General features: G+C 37.6%; 1 protein-coding gene across 4 annotated transcripts; it reads right to left on the reverse strand.

Moving 5' to 3' along the window:
• Positions 1-616: 616 nt before the first annotated feature.
• On the reverse strand, positions 617-15,030 carry LOC113111267 (ATP-dependent 6-phosphofructokinase, liver type-like). 4 transcript variants are annotated; one of them, XM_026275875.1, is made up of 23 exons: positions 14,816-15,030; positions 13,751-13,824; positions 13,602-13,679; positions 12,286-12,475; positions 11,176-11,341; positions 10,181-10,225; positions 9,980-10,088; positions 9,668-9,763; positions 9,484-9,576; positions 9,192-9,317; positions 9,021-9,085; positions 8,894-8,957; positions 8,263-8,409; positions 5,900-5,970; positions 5,151-5,238; positions 4,939-5,091; positions 4,679-4,843; positions 4,318-4,379; positions 4,111-4,222; positions 3,895-3,994; positions 2,288-2,393; positions 1,253-1,414; positions 617-1,216 (listed from the first exon to the last, which is right to left on the reverse strand). In XM_026275875.1, exons 1-22 carry the CDS (start codon positions 14,895-14,897, stop codon positions 1,267-1,269), a joined length of 2,340 nt encoding a protein of 779 aa, XP_026131660.1. In that variant the 5' UTR covers positions 14,898-15,030; the 3' UTR covers positions 617-1,216; positions 1,253-1,266. The 4 variants fall into 4 exon arrangements, with proteins under 4 accessions (XP_026131660.1, XP_026131659.1, XP_026131661.1 ...); XM_026275874.1 differs by having other exon boundaries at positions 617-1,197; positions 1,231-1,414; XM_026275876.1 differs by adding an exon at positions 14,296-14,321 and having other exon boundaries at positions 617-1,414; positions 14,816-15,020.
• Between the last annotated feature and the right edge of the window lie 1,149 nt (positions 15,031-16,179).

A 16,179-nucleotide genomic window follows, 5' to 3' on the forward strand; every position in this document is an offset into this window, starting at 1 on the left:
AGCGGGTTCGCGACTCATTTAAATCAATTTGGGAGTTCGGAGTGTGAATCATTTGAGCCAGTTCGGGAGTTCAGTGTCAAACCAGGCTTAAAATTATTAATGCCAAATAAACACATTTGAGAAGAAACCAGAAACACTTAATTCATTAAATTCTACAGTATGAGAAAAATTAAAAATAATTAAAATCCTATAAGTTACAGTGGCAAGCGCACTGGGTGTTCAATTAATTTTTTGTTAACAGTTCTAATCTTGAACACTTTTAATTATTTAACCATAACTTATCACGCTAAAAGACTGTATTTGTAGAATATATATATATATATATATATATATATATATATACACACATATATATATGTATAAAACTTACTGCATTAAGATGATTTAATATGAAATGTATTATAGCACTTGTATATTATTACTCTTTTGTCCTCATTTTTAAGTCGCTTTGGATCAAAACATATGCTAAATGTAGTCAAATATATATTCTTAAATATTAAACAAATTATTTTATTATTTTAAATATGTTCTCTCTTTATCAATGTGTGCTGCTTCAGTAAAATCATAATTTAGACTTAAAAATAAAATACAGTAAACACCACGCAATTTTTTTTTTTTTTGTTAATCAGAAAATATCTCTATTTATTTTGTCAGGTTTAATCACAAAAGAGCATCTTTAAAAGTTGAGACATCCAAATTTAACACATTGGTCAGTAAACATGGCATGAAGTATTTCTACAGATCAGAGAAGAGAAGAGAAGAGAAGAGAACTGAGAAGAGCACAATAATTCAGTAATAATTCAACAGCAGACACTCAAACAAATCAAGGATTCTGGAATAAAGAAACAAACAACAGCCAAATAATTAGAAAAAACAAGATTATACTCAAACACCAGAGAAACAGCGCTTCAAACATCAGCCCAAAAAAATAATCAGCACAACAGAAAGAGGAAAAGATTGTGTCCAAAAACCAGAAAACCCAGATTATACAGAAACACAATTCACTATTTCGTCTTTTACACAAACATGCACAACTGTTGAAATAATAAAGACTCGCATATGAGGACGAAATATTATAAGAGGCACAGCAGACGGCTGATGAACATAGTTCATAAACACTGATGTTCTGTTAATAACGTGTTATATGCAGCATATAAATGCAGTTATGAGTATGACAGGATTGATTGGCTCAGAGGCGATGATGATGATGATGATGATGATGATGATGATGATGATGATGATGATGATGATGGAGTGAGCAGCCACTCAGAATCCGGTCTCCTTGCTCAGTGTGTGGCGCGTCACGTGTTCGATCTCTCCGGTCACATACTCGCCAAAACTGGTCTGATATTTGGCCAACATCTTGAGCATGGGCCGCAGATTGAGCCACCACTGCTTCTGCGGCATCCGGTGTCTGCACAAACACAAACACACATCATCCACAGACACTAGAACACACTGAAGCAAACACATGACAACATGCTTGTTTTTTGGAAGATATTTGCTTGACATGCTGTTTTGTAGTTATTTATTACGTCCAAAAAAAAATTTCACTAAAGCCTAAAAACAAAACAAACAAAAAAAAGCATCTTGTTGCAACATGTTACAAAATCAAGATTGAATATATTTGGGATGCAGAACAAAGAATAGCACATCATTAACTCAATAAGTAGCAGCCAAATTTGGAAAGAATGTTACATTTCTGTTCACAGAGGCAGCATTTATTTGTTTAAAAATAGCAAAATATTATAAAAAAACATAAATAATCTGTTTTGGATCTATTAATGGATCAAGTGACAATAAACAATAATATATATATATATATATTAATAAATGCTGTTCTTTTGATCTTTGTTCATCTGTGAATCCTGAAAAACAATAAAATGTATCAAAGTTTGAAAATAAAAAAATATTGTGTGTAATATACTTGTGTGTATACTGTGTTCAACACTGATAATAATCAGAAATGTTATCAAATCATCATATCAGAATGATTTCTGAAGATCATGTGACACTGAAGACTGGAGTAATGATGCTGAAAATACATATAAATAAATTAGAATTTAATAGATATTCACTTAGAAAACTGCTATTTTGTATTCTAATATTATTTAATTTTTACTGACTAATAATTACAGCCTTACTAAGCTTTAAAAGATTAAAACAATTTCCTATTCCAAACTTTTGTCTTGTAGAGTAGTTATTATTATGACATCATATTATAATGAGCTCCCGCATGACATTCATTATTCATGAGGTGGGCTATATTTAGTCATGTGACTCTTACTCAAAGTCGGTGTGTGCTTTGAGTTCGGTGACGGGACTGAACGACATCACTTTCTTCTTCATGCCGATCACGCAAGCCGTATCTGGAGCATTCGCAAACACACGGCCTGCGATTCACAAACAAACAGAGCTTCACTCATCATCACTGCCTTCAAATCGATTACTCATATTAATATGTGAGCCTCTCTTTGAAATCCAGGCTAAAGTCTCCAAATCGAATTATGTTTGGTTCAACCATTTATTTCATTATGGTTAAATCTTTTACATGGTCTTACTCAGTCAATATCAGTCAATCTTTATGAAGTATGATTATATCTAGATAGAACAGTAAATCACCAAAAAAAAAGACTTTAGCTGGGTTTTCACAGTCAGGGTCACATCATTTAATCCATTAATTTAAATGCTTGAAGGTTTCATAAAATAGTTCTGAAGTTTTTTAACCAATCGCAGGCAGCAGGCTGATGTTAATGGAACACTATCTGAAATCAGAACAGGTGTCCCTCAGGGCTCTGTTAGGTCACCGGTTTTGTTTTGTTGTTGTTTGTATACGGATGAGTGTGGAAGGTGTTACTCTAATAATTATATCGTTAAATTCTCAGATGGTACTGCAATCTTAGATTTATTGAAAAAGAACTGGGACTTGTCTGAATATTTTTCAGAGATTGGAAGGTTTGTGAATTGGTGCCAAAGCTGTTAAACAGTGGCAGTATGGAGCTGTAATTTGCTGTAATTATTTATATATTTTTAATACAGTATTAGATTTATTTAGCTATTCGTTTACTTATTGTGGTGTTATTTTATGATCTTATTGTCTGTATTTGTTGATAATTGTGTGTAAATTTTATATTTAAATGTGTTAATTTTAAATATTTATTTAATCTATATTTATTTTAATCTTTGTGATTTATTTGTGCTTTTGTAATTTGTTTATTAGTTCTTTTTATTTTAAAAAAACATTTTTTGATTTAATTCATATTTATTTCAGTTTTAGGTTAATAATTTTATTATGTGCTTTATCCTTTTTTATTTTTCTATTTAGCGTTCATTTATATTTATTTCAGTTTTAGTACTTTTATTATGTAATTTTATAATTTTTATTATAATTTTTTTTCAATCCATTTAACGTTCATTTATATTTATTTTATTTTTATCATTTTTATAATAGAAATACACATTTTAAAAATGATAAAATTATATTTAGCATTCATTTATATTTCATTTTTAGTACGTTTATAATGTAATTTTATATTTTTTTATAAATAAAAAAAAAAATCCATTTAGCTTTTATTTATATTTGTTTTAGTTTTAGTACTTTTATAATGTAATTTTATCAATTTTAAATTTGGTATATTTCTATTTCACTTTCATTTATATTTAAGTTTTAGTACTTTTATGACGTAATTTTATATTTTTTATTATTTAAAAAAATTCCATTTAGCTTTCATTTATATTTATTTCCAAAAAGTTCCATTTATCTATCATTTTAAATTTATTACAATTTTAGCTTCAGTCATTTTTGTACCTAAACTTGTTTTATATATTAGTTACTAGTCAAGGTAACATTCCTAATTTTTGTTTAAGTTTTGTAAGTTTTATAATGTGTCTCACCATGTCTGTAAGCATTGTTCATCTTCTCTGTAAGCCACAGAACTGACTTCACTCCCAGTTTAGTGCCAAAATTCCTATCGAACGGAGTGGGAACACCGCCCTAATCACACAAAACAACAAAAACAAGGACAAAAAAAACATCAAAACAACAACATGATGATTCCGTGTCTGATTTATCATAACACTGGTCACATGATCACTAGACGGGCGTCTCACCTGCTGCAGGTGACCCAGAACATTGACCCTGCAGTCGAAGACGCCCTTGCCCTCAGCGGAGTACAGATTGTAGATGAAGTCAGTGGTGTAGTGCTCGTGACACTTCTCATTCCTGCAGAGAAGAAGAATGAAGACAACTTTCAGTGAATCACAGCTACATGAAGAGCAGAAGAGAATCATCAAGACAGGTGTCATGTGATGCTTTACCTCAACACTAGTCCTCTCTGAATATCCTTCTTCATCTTCTCCGTCAGATGCTCCACGTTTGTCTGAGAGGAAACCGTGAGTCAAGCTCTGAATTACTAAAACATTTGACATGCTTGATCAAAACCACTTAAAGCACTTTAAACAGGAATAAAATGAAATAAATCATCATATTTTCATGATTTCTGAAGATCATGTGACACTGAAGACTGGAGGAATGATGCTGGAAATACAGCGGAGCATCACAGAAATACATTACACTTTAACACAGATTCACACAGAACACAGATGATTAAAATTACAACATGATTTAACAATTTCTACAGTATTTTTTGATAAGAAGAGACAGGGATTGTGGTCTTGCCTCCAGCTCGTGGATGCTGAACGGCTCCTCATAGATGTAGACGGCGTCTGCTCCCACGGCGATGCCGGTGGTGGTTGCTAGGTAACCGCAGTATCCTCCCATGGTCTCCACGATGAAGACGCGGCGTTTGGTTCCAGACGCAGACTGCTTGATTCTATCACAGCTCTGAGCAGACAGACAGAGAGAAGTTAGTATTGGTTTCATATTTTAATTATCATTAGAACAGTGTTCGATTACCGTCTCAGGAGAGTGTGTCTCACCTCCATCGCGGCGTTCACAGCCGTGTCTGCTCCCAAACTGAAGTCTGTGCCCGGCACGTTGTTGCTGATGGTGGCGGGAATCACACACATGGCGATACACAGTTCATCATAGCGTCCTCGAGCCACTACTAGCTGAAGAACTCCTTCATACGCCTGCAGGAGACACACACAGTTACCACACACACACACACACACACACACACAGTCCGTACCTCAAATCCACCAATCACCAGCAGCGACTGGATGTTGTATTTGCTGATATTGGCCACGATGTCCTCCATGCAGGAGTTGGGAAGAGTTCTGAACAAATATAAACACACAAATGAATGCATTGATGATACACTCATATATTAAATGAGAAAAAGACAACATGAAACGACACATTTTACTTTAAAATTACAAGTTATTTTTTACACATCTATATACTAGTTTTAGTTATTTGCGTACATCAAGTAAAAACTAAATGAAAATGACCAATGTTATCTTATGAACCACCCAAAATATTTTATTCCAAGTAAAGAAATAGGTTTTAATTTTAGTTTTACTAAACTAAACACATAACTCTTTTAACAAATAAATAAATGCAAACTATTGAGAAAGGTAAAAGATAATTATTTAGAAGTAACTATTCTGTGGATTGTAACAGTATTCATTCAAGATTTAACGTCGAAACAGAGTTTCCAGTCAAGAGAATTTAATTTCTTTAAACTTAAAGTGCAGCATGAAGCAATGATATCTCAGCCAATCAGAGTGTGTGCGTTATTTAATATGAAGATATGGGGAGTGAGATGGACCAATGAGATTGTACTGTGGGCGGGGCTTATGTGACAGACAGAACAGACACAGAAAACAAGCAACTTCTGAAACATCTTGCAGTTGTCTGATCAGATGGTGGATGACGTGTGCGGTGCTGCTCGAGGCTCATGGTGTTCAGTCCGGTAAAGAGACGCACAGAACTGACCGTTTGGTGCCCAGCAGTGATCCTCCCTGCCCCGTCCATCCAGCCACATCATGCCAGTGAACCTCAGTCACCTGCAGGAGTGAAGCAGAGCTCAGAGAAACCTCACACATCTACATCTAGTCATTCAGCAGACGCTGAGATTTATCCAAAGCCACAATTTCCATGACATTCCACGTCATACAGGAAATTCCATTTAAATGACCTGATTCCGTGATTTTATCCACATTTTCCGCATTGCAGAAATCATAGGTTATATTGAGGTTTTGCAACTTCAGTGTGATGTTAGTGGATTGTGATTTATTGCAACTCACTGGTTGTCTGATTGACCATCATTCTGTTTGTTCCTTTTGGTTTATTGTTTGTTCTAGTTTTTACCATCAAATACCTGCACATAGATCCCTGGCTCTGCATCTCTGAACCTATATTTAGTAGAAGTAAAAACCTTAAGTATTTCTTAAAAACTATTAAAATCAGATACTAGAAGACTTTTACTGAAGTTTCAGAATTGGTGACTTAACATGTAGTGCAGTAATTTGCACTGTGAGGCATCTGTACTTTTTACTCAATTATGGTTTTCAAGTTGACTCATTACACTTTTACACACACATGCACTCTCTTTCTCTCTCTCTCTCTCACACACACACACACACACACACACACACACACTCACTCAATCTCACACACACACACACACGCACACTCTCACACACGCACTCTCTCTCTCACACACAAACACACTCTTTCACAGACACACACTCCCTCACACACACATACACACTCTCACAGACACGCACACTTTCACACGCACGCAGACGCTCTCTCACGCACGCACTCTCACACACGCACTTTCACACACGCGCACTCACACACACGCACACTCTTTCAGCACTCTCTCACACACGCGCACTCTTTCACACACACGCACACTCTTTCAGCACTCTTTCACACACACGCACTCTCTCACACACGCGCACTCTCTTTCACACGCGCGCACTCTCTCACACACGCGCGCACTCACACACGCACACTCTTTCACACACACGCACACTCTTTCAGCACTCTTTCACACACACGCACTCTCTCACACACGCGCACTCTCTCACACACGCGCGCACTCACACACGCACACTCTTTCACACACACGCACACTCTTTCAGCACTCTTTCACACATACGCACTCCCTTTCAGCATTCTCTTTCACACACACGCACTCTCTCACACACGCGCACTCTCTTTCACACACGCGCACTCTCTCACACACACGCGCACTCTCACACACGCGCGCACTCTCACACACGCGCGCACTCTCACACACGCGCACTCACACACACGCACACTCACACACACGCACACTCACACACACGCACACTCTTTCAGCACTCTCTCACACACGCGCACTCTTTCACACACATGCACACTCTTTCGGCATTCTCTTTCACACACACGCACTCTCTCACACACGCGCACTCTTTCACACACGCACTCTCTCACACACGCGCACTCTCTTTCACACACGCGCACTCTCTCACACACGCGCACTCTCTCACACACGCGCACTCTCTCACACACGCGCACTCACACACGCGCACACTCTCACACACGCACACTCTTTCACACACACGCACACTCTTTCAGCACTCTTTCACACATACGCACTCCCTTTCAGCATTCTCTTTCACACACACGCACTCTCTCACACACGCGCACTCTCTTTCACACACGCGCACTCTCACACACGCGCACTCCCTTTCAGCACTCTCTTTCACACACGCGCACTCTCACACACGCGCACTCCCTTTCAGCACTCTCTCTCACACGCGCACTCTCTCACACACGCGCACTCTCTTTCACACACGCGCACTCTCTTTCACACACGCGCACTCTCACACACGCACACTCTTTCACACACACGCACACTCTTTCAGCACTCTTTCACACATACGCACTCCCTTTCAGCATTCTCTTTCACACACACGCACTCTCTCACACACGCGCACTCTCTTTCACACACGCGCACTCTCACACACGCGCACTCCCTTTCAGCACTCTCTTTCACACACGCGCACTCTCACACACGCGCACTCCCTTTCAGCACTCTCTCTCACATGCGCACTCTCTCACACACGCGCACTCTCTTTCACACACGCGCACTCTCTTTCACACACGCGCACTCTCACACACGCGCACTCCCTTTCAGCACTCTCTCTCACATGCGCACTCTCTCACACACGCGCACTCTCTTTCACACACGCGCACTCTCTTTCACACACGCGCACTCTCACACACGCGCACTCTCTCTCACACGCGCACTCTCTTTCACACGCGCGCACACGCACACACACTGTCTTCTCTGCTGTCCTCACCTCGTCTTTGGCCAGACCCTCGAAGCCGTCGTGGACAGTGTAAACCCTGTGACCCTGAGCGAGTCCCACTCGAACTGCGGATCTCACAGCAGCGTTCATCCCTGCGGCCGGAGCGCCGACGTTCAGGATCGCCATAGAGTAATTACTCTATACACACACACACACAAACACACACACACACATTTGAGCTGATAACAGGCACAATTTCTTTAATTCTAAATTTAAAAAATCTATTTATATATTTATAAAAAATACACATTTTAGATGATTACATGGTTTAAATAAACACAAAGACATGTAATAAATGTAAATAACAAATACATTATATAATATTAAATGATTTAATAATAAAAAAAATTATAACTCTTCAAAAGTTTGGTATCAGTAAGACTTTTTAAAGAAGTCTATTCTGCTCATCAAGCATGCATTTATTTGATCAAAAAACATTAAACGTCTTTAAAAAACATTACAAGTCTCACTGATACAAAACTTTTAAATGGTAGTGTGTGTGTGTGTGTATATATATATATATATATATATATATATGTTGATTTTGAATGTTGATTTTTAAACAAACAAGCAGAAAGAAAGTATATAGTATTTGAGAACTCAAAGTCGTGGAGTTTGTTACCTTAGACAGAGCTGGTTTCTGATGAGCTAAGAGTTTGTACGTGTTCCAGTTGTTCTCAAAACTCCTGCAACGACGGAGCAATCAGTGAACCATCTCACAGATTCATTAACAAACGAACACAACTCACTTTCCACGCAGCTGAATGGCTTCTTCAAACCTCTTCTCATTCATGGCTGTCTGGACCTCTTTCGTCTACAAAGCAAAAAACACAGAACCACAAAGTTACATTCGTTACAAACTCTTTGTACCAGCCGCTGTGCAGAGGTCAAAGGTCACGGGTGTTTGGTGAGTGACTCACCATGATCACACACTCCATGAGCGGCAGACGCATGGCGTGATTCCCAGACAGACCGATGACACACGCAGACGTCTCCGGAGTCGCGTCCAGCAGAGCCACCACGGCCTCCACACCCATCTTACTGCTCTACACACACCAAAACACCAACAGCCAATCGCTAAATGCTAAACACTTATTCCAGTATGTACACATCTTTTTTTAGATGCAAATGCGAGTGAAATGCTCAGTGCATGATACACTGAAGAAACAAAAAAAGTCCACATTTGAACATGATTGCTTTTATCGCACTCACCAGGACCCGATCGAAGGCGGACGGTGTTCCTCCTCTCTGAACATGACCCAGGACAGTGACCCGTGTGTCGTAACCCAACCGCTGCACGATCAGCTACACACACACACACACACACACACACACACGAGTGAACAACAGCCACAGATCTGCACAGAACTGACAAACAGCTCCACGAGAGTCTCACATCTTTGACGTAGTTGGAGGAGATCAGCTGGCCGTGTTTGTCGATGGCTCCTTCTGCGATGATCACGATGTTCAGACGAGAACCTTTACTGCGGACCTGCCACCACACACACACACACACACACACACACAAACACACACACACACACACACCCATTTCATTAGTGAGTCAAGAGATTTCTACAACCTAAAATGTAACCCTGGAGCACAAATAAATGTTTATCAAATAAATGATGGACTGCAATAAAAAAAAATTGTTTATATCTCAATATTCATATTATAAAAATTGTGCAGAGCTCTCTTCCCATCTCACCTCTCCGAGTCGAGCGCACATGTGATCCTCCCATCCGTCCTCCGGTGGAGCCTCGGGGATGAAGACCCAGTCAGCACCACACGCCAGAGCAGAAACCACCGCCAGATACCTGCAGAACCAGACCAGACCGCATCAGACCAGATGCCCTTATGAAGAATAAAACAGCTGAGGAAATGAATCAGTCGAGTGAACATGACATACCCACAGTGGCGTCCCATCACCTCCAGCACAAACGTCCTCTGATGACTGAAAACAACACAAACCGATGAGTCACAGTCAAATCTGCTCAGCAAGGCTGCATTTATTTGATCAAAAATACAGTAAAAACATACAATATTATTAAAGTGTGAAATAACTGTTTTCTGTGTGAATCTGTGTTAAAGTGTAATGTATTTCTGTGATGCTCCGCTGTATTTTCAGCATCATTCCTCCAGTCTTCAGTGTCACGTGATCTTCAGAAATCATGAAAATATGATGATTTACTGCTCAAGACACATTTCTGATTATCATCAGTGTTGAAAACAGTCCAATATTTTTGTGAAAACTGATGCATTTTATTTTTTAGGATTCACAGATTAATAGAAAGAAAAAAACAGCATTTATTCAAAATATAACTTTTTCTAATGTTTTTACTGTCACTTTCAATCAATTGAATGCATCCTTGATTAATTGAAGTATTAATTTGTTTAAAAAAAAATTAACTGAAATTAACTGGTATGCTTACATTATTTAATCTGAGTAATAATGCACAAAATATGAGAAAAAATAAAAATAATAAAAATACTAATTGTAAAAAATGTATAATAATTATTATTTTTATTTTTTATTATTATTATTATTATATAGCCAAACTGACATTAAAACAAAGTGCAGCTCTAGCCCGATAGTACTATTTCCTATTTTGGTTAAATTATTATTTTTAGTATTTATATTTAGCAATAACTGTATTATTAATAATGATTACTGTTATTAAGTATTTTGTAATTTTAATATTTTATAAATATAAGAAAAAGAAGAATTATCATTATTTATTGTCAGGTATATTGCAGATCTGTGGCGTTGCTGAGGTCAGTGAAGGTCAGATTATGGTTTTTATGATTTGACAATGTGATGCTGCAGTAACTTGCATTAGTTTATTCTTTTTTGGCAAGGGTTAATTTTTGACCGTGTGTCTCTTGGCTGTGTGTGTGTTTAACCTTTGTGCCGTGGTGCTGATTGCATCAATAACTTCCATGATGCGATGCAGAGCAGAATCAGCTCCGATCGTCATGTCGGTTCCACAGAAATCATTATCGATGGATCCCACCAGACCCACGATGTTCAGATGAGTGTGCTGCTGCGCCAGAGAGTCCGTGATCCGGCCTGAAACACACAGACACGCTCCACATCAGCTCCTGCTCACCAGGAGAGAAGAGGAGAGAAGAAGAGAGAAGAGGAGAAGAGAGGAGAGGAGGAGAGATGAGAGGAGAGACGAGGAGAGGAGGAGAAACGAGGAGAAACGAGGAGAGACGAGGAGAGAAGAGAGGAGGAGAGGAGAGAGGAGGAGAGAAGATGAGGAGAGACAAGACGAGGAGAGACGAAGAGAGGAGAGACGAGAAGAGGAGGAAAAAAAACTAATGAAAATGACAAAAAATCTAAATTATTAAAACTAATTAAAATGTTTTAAAATCAGAATAAAGGTGCTTCAGGATATCATAGTAGAACCTTTTGGTTTAAATGGTTCCATAAAGAACCTTCAACATCTGAAGAACCTTTCGGTTCCAAGAACCTTTACTTAAAGAACTTAAAGAACCTCTGACTGAACGCTTCTTTGTGGAACTAAAAATGGTTCTTCTATATGACATTTCAGTGAAGAACCTTTCAAGCACTTTCATTTTTTAAAGGGGACCTATTGTGCAAAAATCACGTTTATAAAGTGTTTGAACGCAGTTGTGTGGCTGCAGTCTTCACGTGCTTCCAGAACAATCCATAATGCCAATGTAGAGTTTAAAAACACACATGAAAGGAATGCGAGTAGATCGCTTGAGACTTTCCAACAGTTTCAGATTGTTTGTTGCTGACAGAGCATGTGCTCTTGAAGCTCCGCCTCTTTTGAAAAGGGAGGCGGGAGCACAAGCTCATTTGCATTTAAAGGAACAAACACAAAAATAGAGCGTTTTGTCTTTTATCCTAAAAGTGGCAACTTCAGCAAGCTATAAAACATTATCTGTGGGGTATTTTGTGCTGAGGCTTCACATACACACTCCGAGGGCAACAGAGACTCATCTTGAGGGTATAATAGGTCTGTTTTCAGAGTGTGTGTGTACCTTGCTGCACGAGTTCAGCCAGCAGGTCGCTCCACTCGCTGCGGAAGATGTTGGCTCCGGTGAGGCTGCCGTCTCCGCCGCACACACACAGGTTAGTGATGCCGCGCTGGAGCAGGTGAAACGCCGCGGAGAGACGGCCCTCACGTGTGGTGAAGGCTTTACAGCGAGCGCTGCCGATGATGGTGCCACCCTGACAGCAATCACAACACCTGTGCATCAGATGAAGCACTACAACAGCACACAACCAATCAACCTTCAACAAAACACTCAATGAGCTCTAAAAACCTGACGCACTGATGTTTTACTGCACTTCTTGCTAATTATTGTGACTGCTTCTGTTAGAAAGGCCTTCTACAAATACTGCAGAATATACAGTGTGTCACGAGTCTGTCTGTGATGTAAACACTGCTGCTGTGATCCCAGATTTAATCTAAACCCTGCTTCTGATGCTGTCTGTCAAAATATTATCTGTAGAAACACTCACGGCTCCTTCACAAACAAGAGAAACTGACATTATGACATTATTAAAGGCTGTAGAAGACAGTAAAAAATCCACTATAAATCACAAGTTTTATTTCCCAGGAATAAATAAATAAATATCTCTGATACTGATGAACATTTCAAAGCTGAAGAACTAAAATCACTAAAACTGATAGAAAAGTTATAATAATAAAATGGATATTTAATAAATAAATTACACTTAAATGTAATTAAAAAACAAAAATTAAAGATTAAAAAAATACTTTGACAAAAATTGAAAATATTAAAACAAATAAAAAAATATTAACTACAATAACTCAAATTACTGATACTTAAAAGAACACTTTTATTAATTTCCATGATATATTTTTTTTTTCTGGTTTTCCACAGCCATAGAAACCTGCATTAATTTGTGCATATTATTTCAAGTAAATATTTTGAAAATAAATAAATAAATTAACATAAACATTAACATAAAATAAATGAAAACATTTATATATAAAAATAGCTAAACCATTTATATAAAAAAATAGCTAAACCATTTATATAAAAAAAATTGGAATAAAAATAAATAGAGCATTTACATAAAAATAAATACATTTATCTTCATAATCTTTAATTAAAATATGACTTGCTCCATATCTGTAGCATTTCTCCAAGCCCCCCCAAGATCATTTTTCTCCATCCAACCAATACCTTGTGGAATTCTACACTGACATTTATTTTTATTTTTGTGGATTCTGTATCATTGGATTTACATCTTGAAGCGGGTATGGCAGAATTACACATGCATGTGACAAACAAACACGCATGCATTAAAGCGGACGCAGCTTTACCAGCTGAATGATGTTGGTGACGCTCTGCCAGTTGGCGAGTTTGATGTGATCTCCTCCATCCACCAGTCCTTGATAACCCTGGAGAAACACATGCATCAGTACCAGCGCAGCGCTCTGAGACTCAGTGCATGCACAGAAACATCTCTCACCTCATAAATCAGGTAGACCTTAGCTCCCACGTAAATGCCCATGCGTGTTACAGCGCGGACGACCGCGTTCATACCTGCAGAAATCACACGTGTTATCATGCATCTACACGACCATGCAAAGAGCTTCTAAAATTGTGCTTAATGCATCAACTAAAGAGAAATGCATTGACAAACTGTGTCTAATGCAATATTTTGACACAACATGCAATGCAAATTTAATCTGGAAACATATCAGGAACAAATAACAGAACTACTGAAGCATGAGATGTGCATGCACACTAGATAGGGGTCATGTGAGGTTACATCACAGTCAGTTCATGCTCTCTGACACACATACATCAGAAAAAAAAACATCGAAAATCAGGAAATTATATCAAATCATTCCATAATTTTTGCGTCAATCCAAATCTTTTGTTAAGATTTTATCCTGTTTTTATCTTTAATAATTCTTCTAATATTTTAATATGTATGGCACGAAGACAAGATATGATCTATGCAATTGTTTTATATAACAGATGGAAACAAGATGCATTGCTGGTTCTAACCTTATGTGCTCTTCAGATGTTGCCCTCTTTAAAAGAAACAAAGTTCTATATTATATCTGTGAATAAAACCTGCAGTTTGTTTACTTCTGGAGCCGTATTGACATTCCACATTTTAAACGTTTAAAAGCATTTTCACGGTTTCAAACTGATAGAATGGAACGTTCTTCTAACAGTAAAAAAAAAAACGTTGAGAGAACATTCAAATGTAACAGCCTCAGAACGGTTTCAAACTAACGTTAGCATGATCGAGGAAAAAAAACTGGACGTTTTAAATATTTCAGAACTAATGTTTAAGAAATATTTTTACAGCGGCTGCGTGTCAACAACCAAGTAAGTTACGATCCCTATTAACACAGCATTCAGTGCATCAAAGTTTCGAAATTTTCAAAGAAGTTGTGCATCAAAGACCAAGTTTTGGCTCAAACTTGTGAGTTGAGCTTCAGTCAGAGTCAGTTTGTGCTGTCAGAGTCTGTCTTCGCTCGCTTTATCAACTTTATTCGCTCGTTCTAGTCATGTTTACCCTGTGCGTCACCGCCGCTCGTCAGGACCGCGATGGCTTTTCCCGCGCCGCTCATCCGCAGCTTCTCAAAGTCCACATACATGACGGAAGATCGCAGATATGAGCACTTAACAACAGAAAACAGGGCGCTTTCCTTCGCACTGATTCCCGTGAACACTTCGTATATTCTCCTCACGCCGTGCACGGACCGTGCGTAGCTCCGCCTATCGTGTGTTCTGGGCGTTCCCGCGCGTGTTACCAAGTCCGCGGGTTTTTATCAGTACGTTCACATGGACATCAATATTCCGATTTTAACACGATTAAGACAATACTCTGATTAATTAATTTTATTTCGGATAAAGTCCAACTCGAGGTAAACACAAATCGAATTAAAACGTGACAAAAGTGACACCTTAATTACATTACTATCGAGAAATCCCCGGATGTCCAGTTCTGAAAAAACGCGGACCTGGCAACACTGATCCTCCGAGAACAGACGCTTTTCTGTGTTTTTCAATAATAAGAGACACAAGCACTTCATTTTTTGTGACATAATAATAGCTCATTTTTTTTCTATAACCCATTAACTTTTTAGTTAACTTAAAAAGTTAATGGGTTGAAGAAAAACAGCTGAGCTTTTCTGTCAAGCATAAATTAAAAGACTACGAGGACGAAGCTCTTATCTACAGATCAACCTCAGAGAGCAAACTAAAACCATAAAAAATGTGTTACTGTAGATAAAATAAAGCCAACATTTATTATATTTCAGCTGGTTACCAAGGCAATATTTCTTATTTTAAATTTAGTTTAATTTGATTTACTATAATAAAAATAATAATAAATAAACATTAAAAAAAACAAATACTAATAAAAATTTGTGAACTGAAACTGAAATAAAAGCTCATAAAAGTAAATTGAAAAAGAGGACTAATAAAAATAACAAAAAATAAAGAAAAATATTAATAATAAAAAGCTGGAAATGTCTGAATTGAAACAAAAATTAAATAAGTAATTAAAAAATGACAATGAACATAATATTTAAATATATGTTTATATATTTTTTTACACAACTAATTGTATTACTTAGAAAATATCATGTTCCTGTAATGCAATTTTTCTCTGTATGTATGTACTGTACATGTGGAAATTGACAATAAAGCAGACTTGAACTTGAACTGGGCTAAATCTAAGCCAAATTGTGAAGATTTTATAAAATAAATTAAACAATATGGTACCACTTTGCAAACAGAAAAAGCACTATGCCACATTATTTGGTTAAAAAATTATTTTATTTTTATTCCTGGCATATATATTTTTATTATTTAGTTATTTCTTTATTTTAGCCATGCACATACACTTTTAATTTTTGTTCTATTGCTGTTGAG

This window comes from Carassius auratus, chromosome 11 (assembly GCF_003368295.1).
Source record: "Carassius auratus strain Wakin chromosome 11, ASM336829v1, whole genome shotgun sequence".
Classification (NCBI taxonomy): domain Eukaryota; kingdom Metazoa; phylum Chordata; class Actinopteri; order Cypriniformes; family Cyprinidae; genus Carassius; species Carassius auratus.

Bases quoted from the DNA above. Each gene is read 5' to 3' on its own strand.
- LOC113111267 (XM_026275875.1), bottom strand. From the start codon at position 14,897: ATGTATGTGGACTTTGAGAAGCTGCGGATGAGCGGCGCGGGAAAAGCC. The intron at 13,825-14,815 runs GTAAACATGACT...TGATTTCTGCAG, and splicing joins GAGCGGCGGTGACGCACAGG to GTATGAACGCGGTCGTCCGC. The intron at 9,764-9,979 runs GTGAGATGGGAA...GTGTGGTGGCAG, and splicing joins TGTGCGCTCGACTCGGAGAG to GTCCGCAGTAAAGGTTCTCG.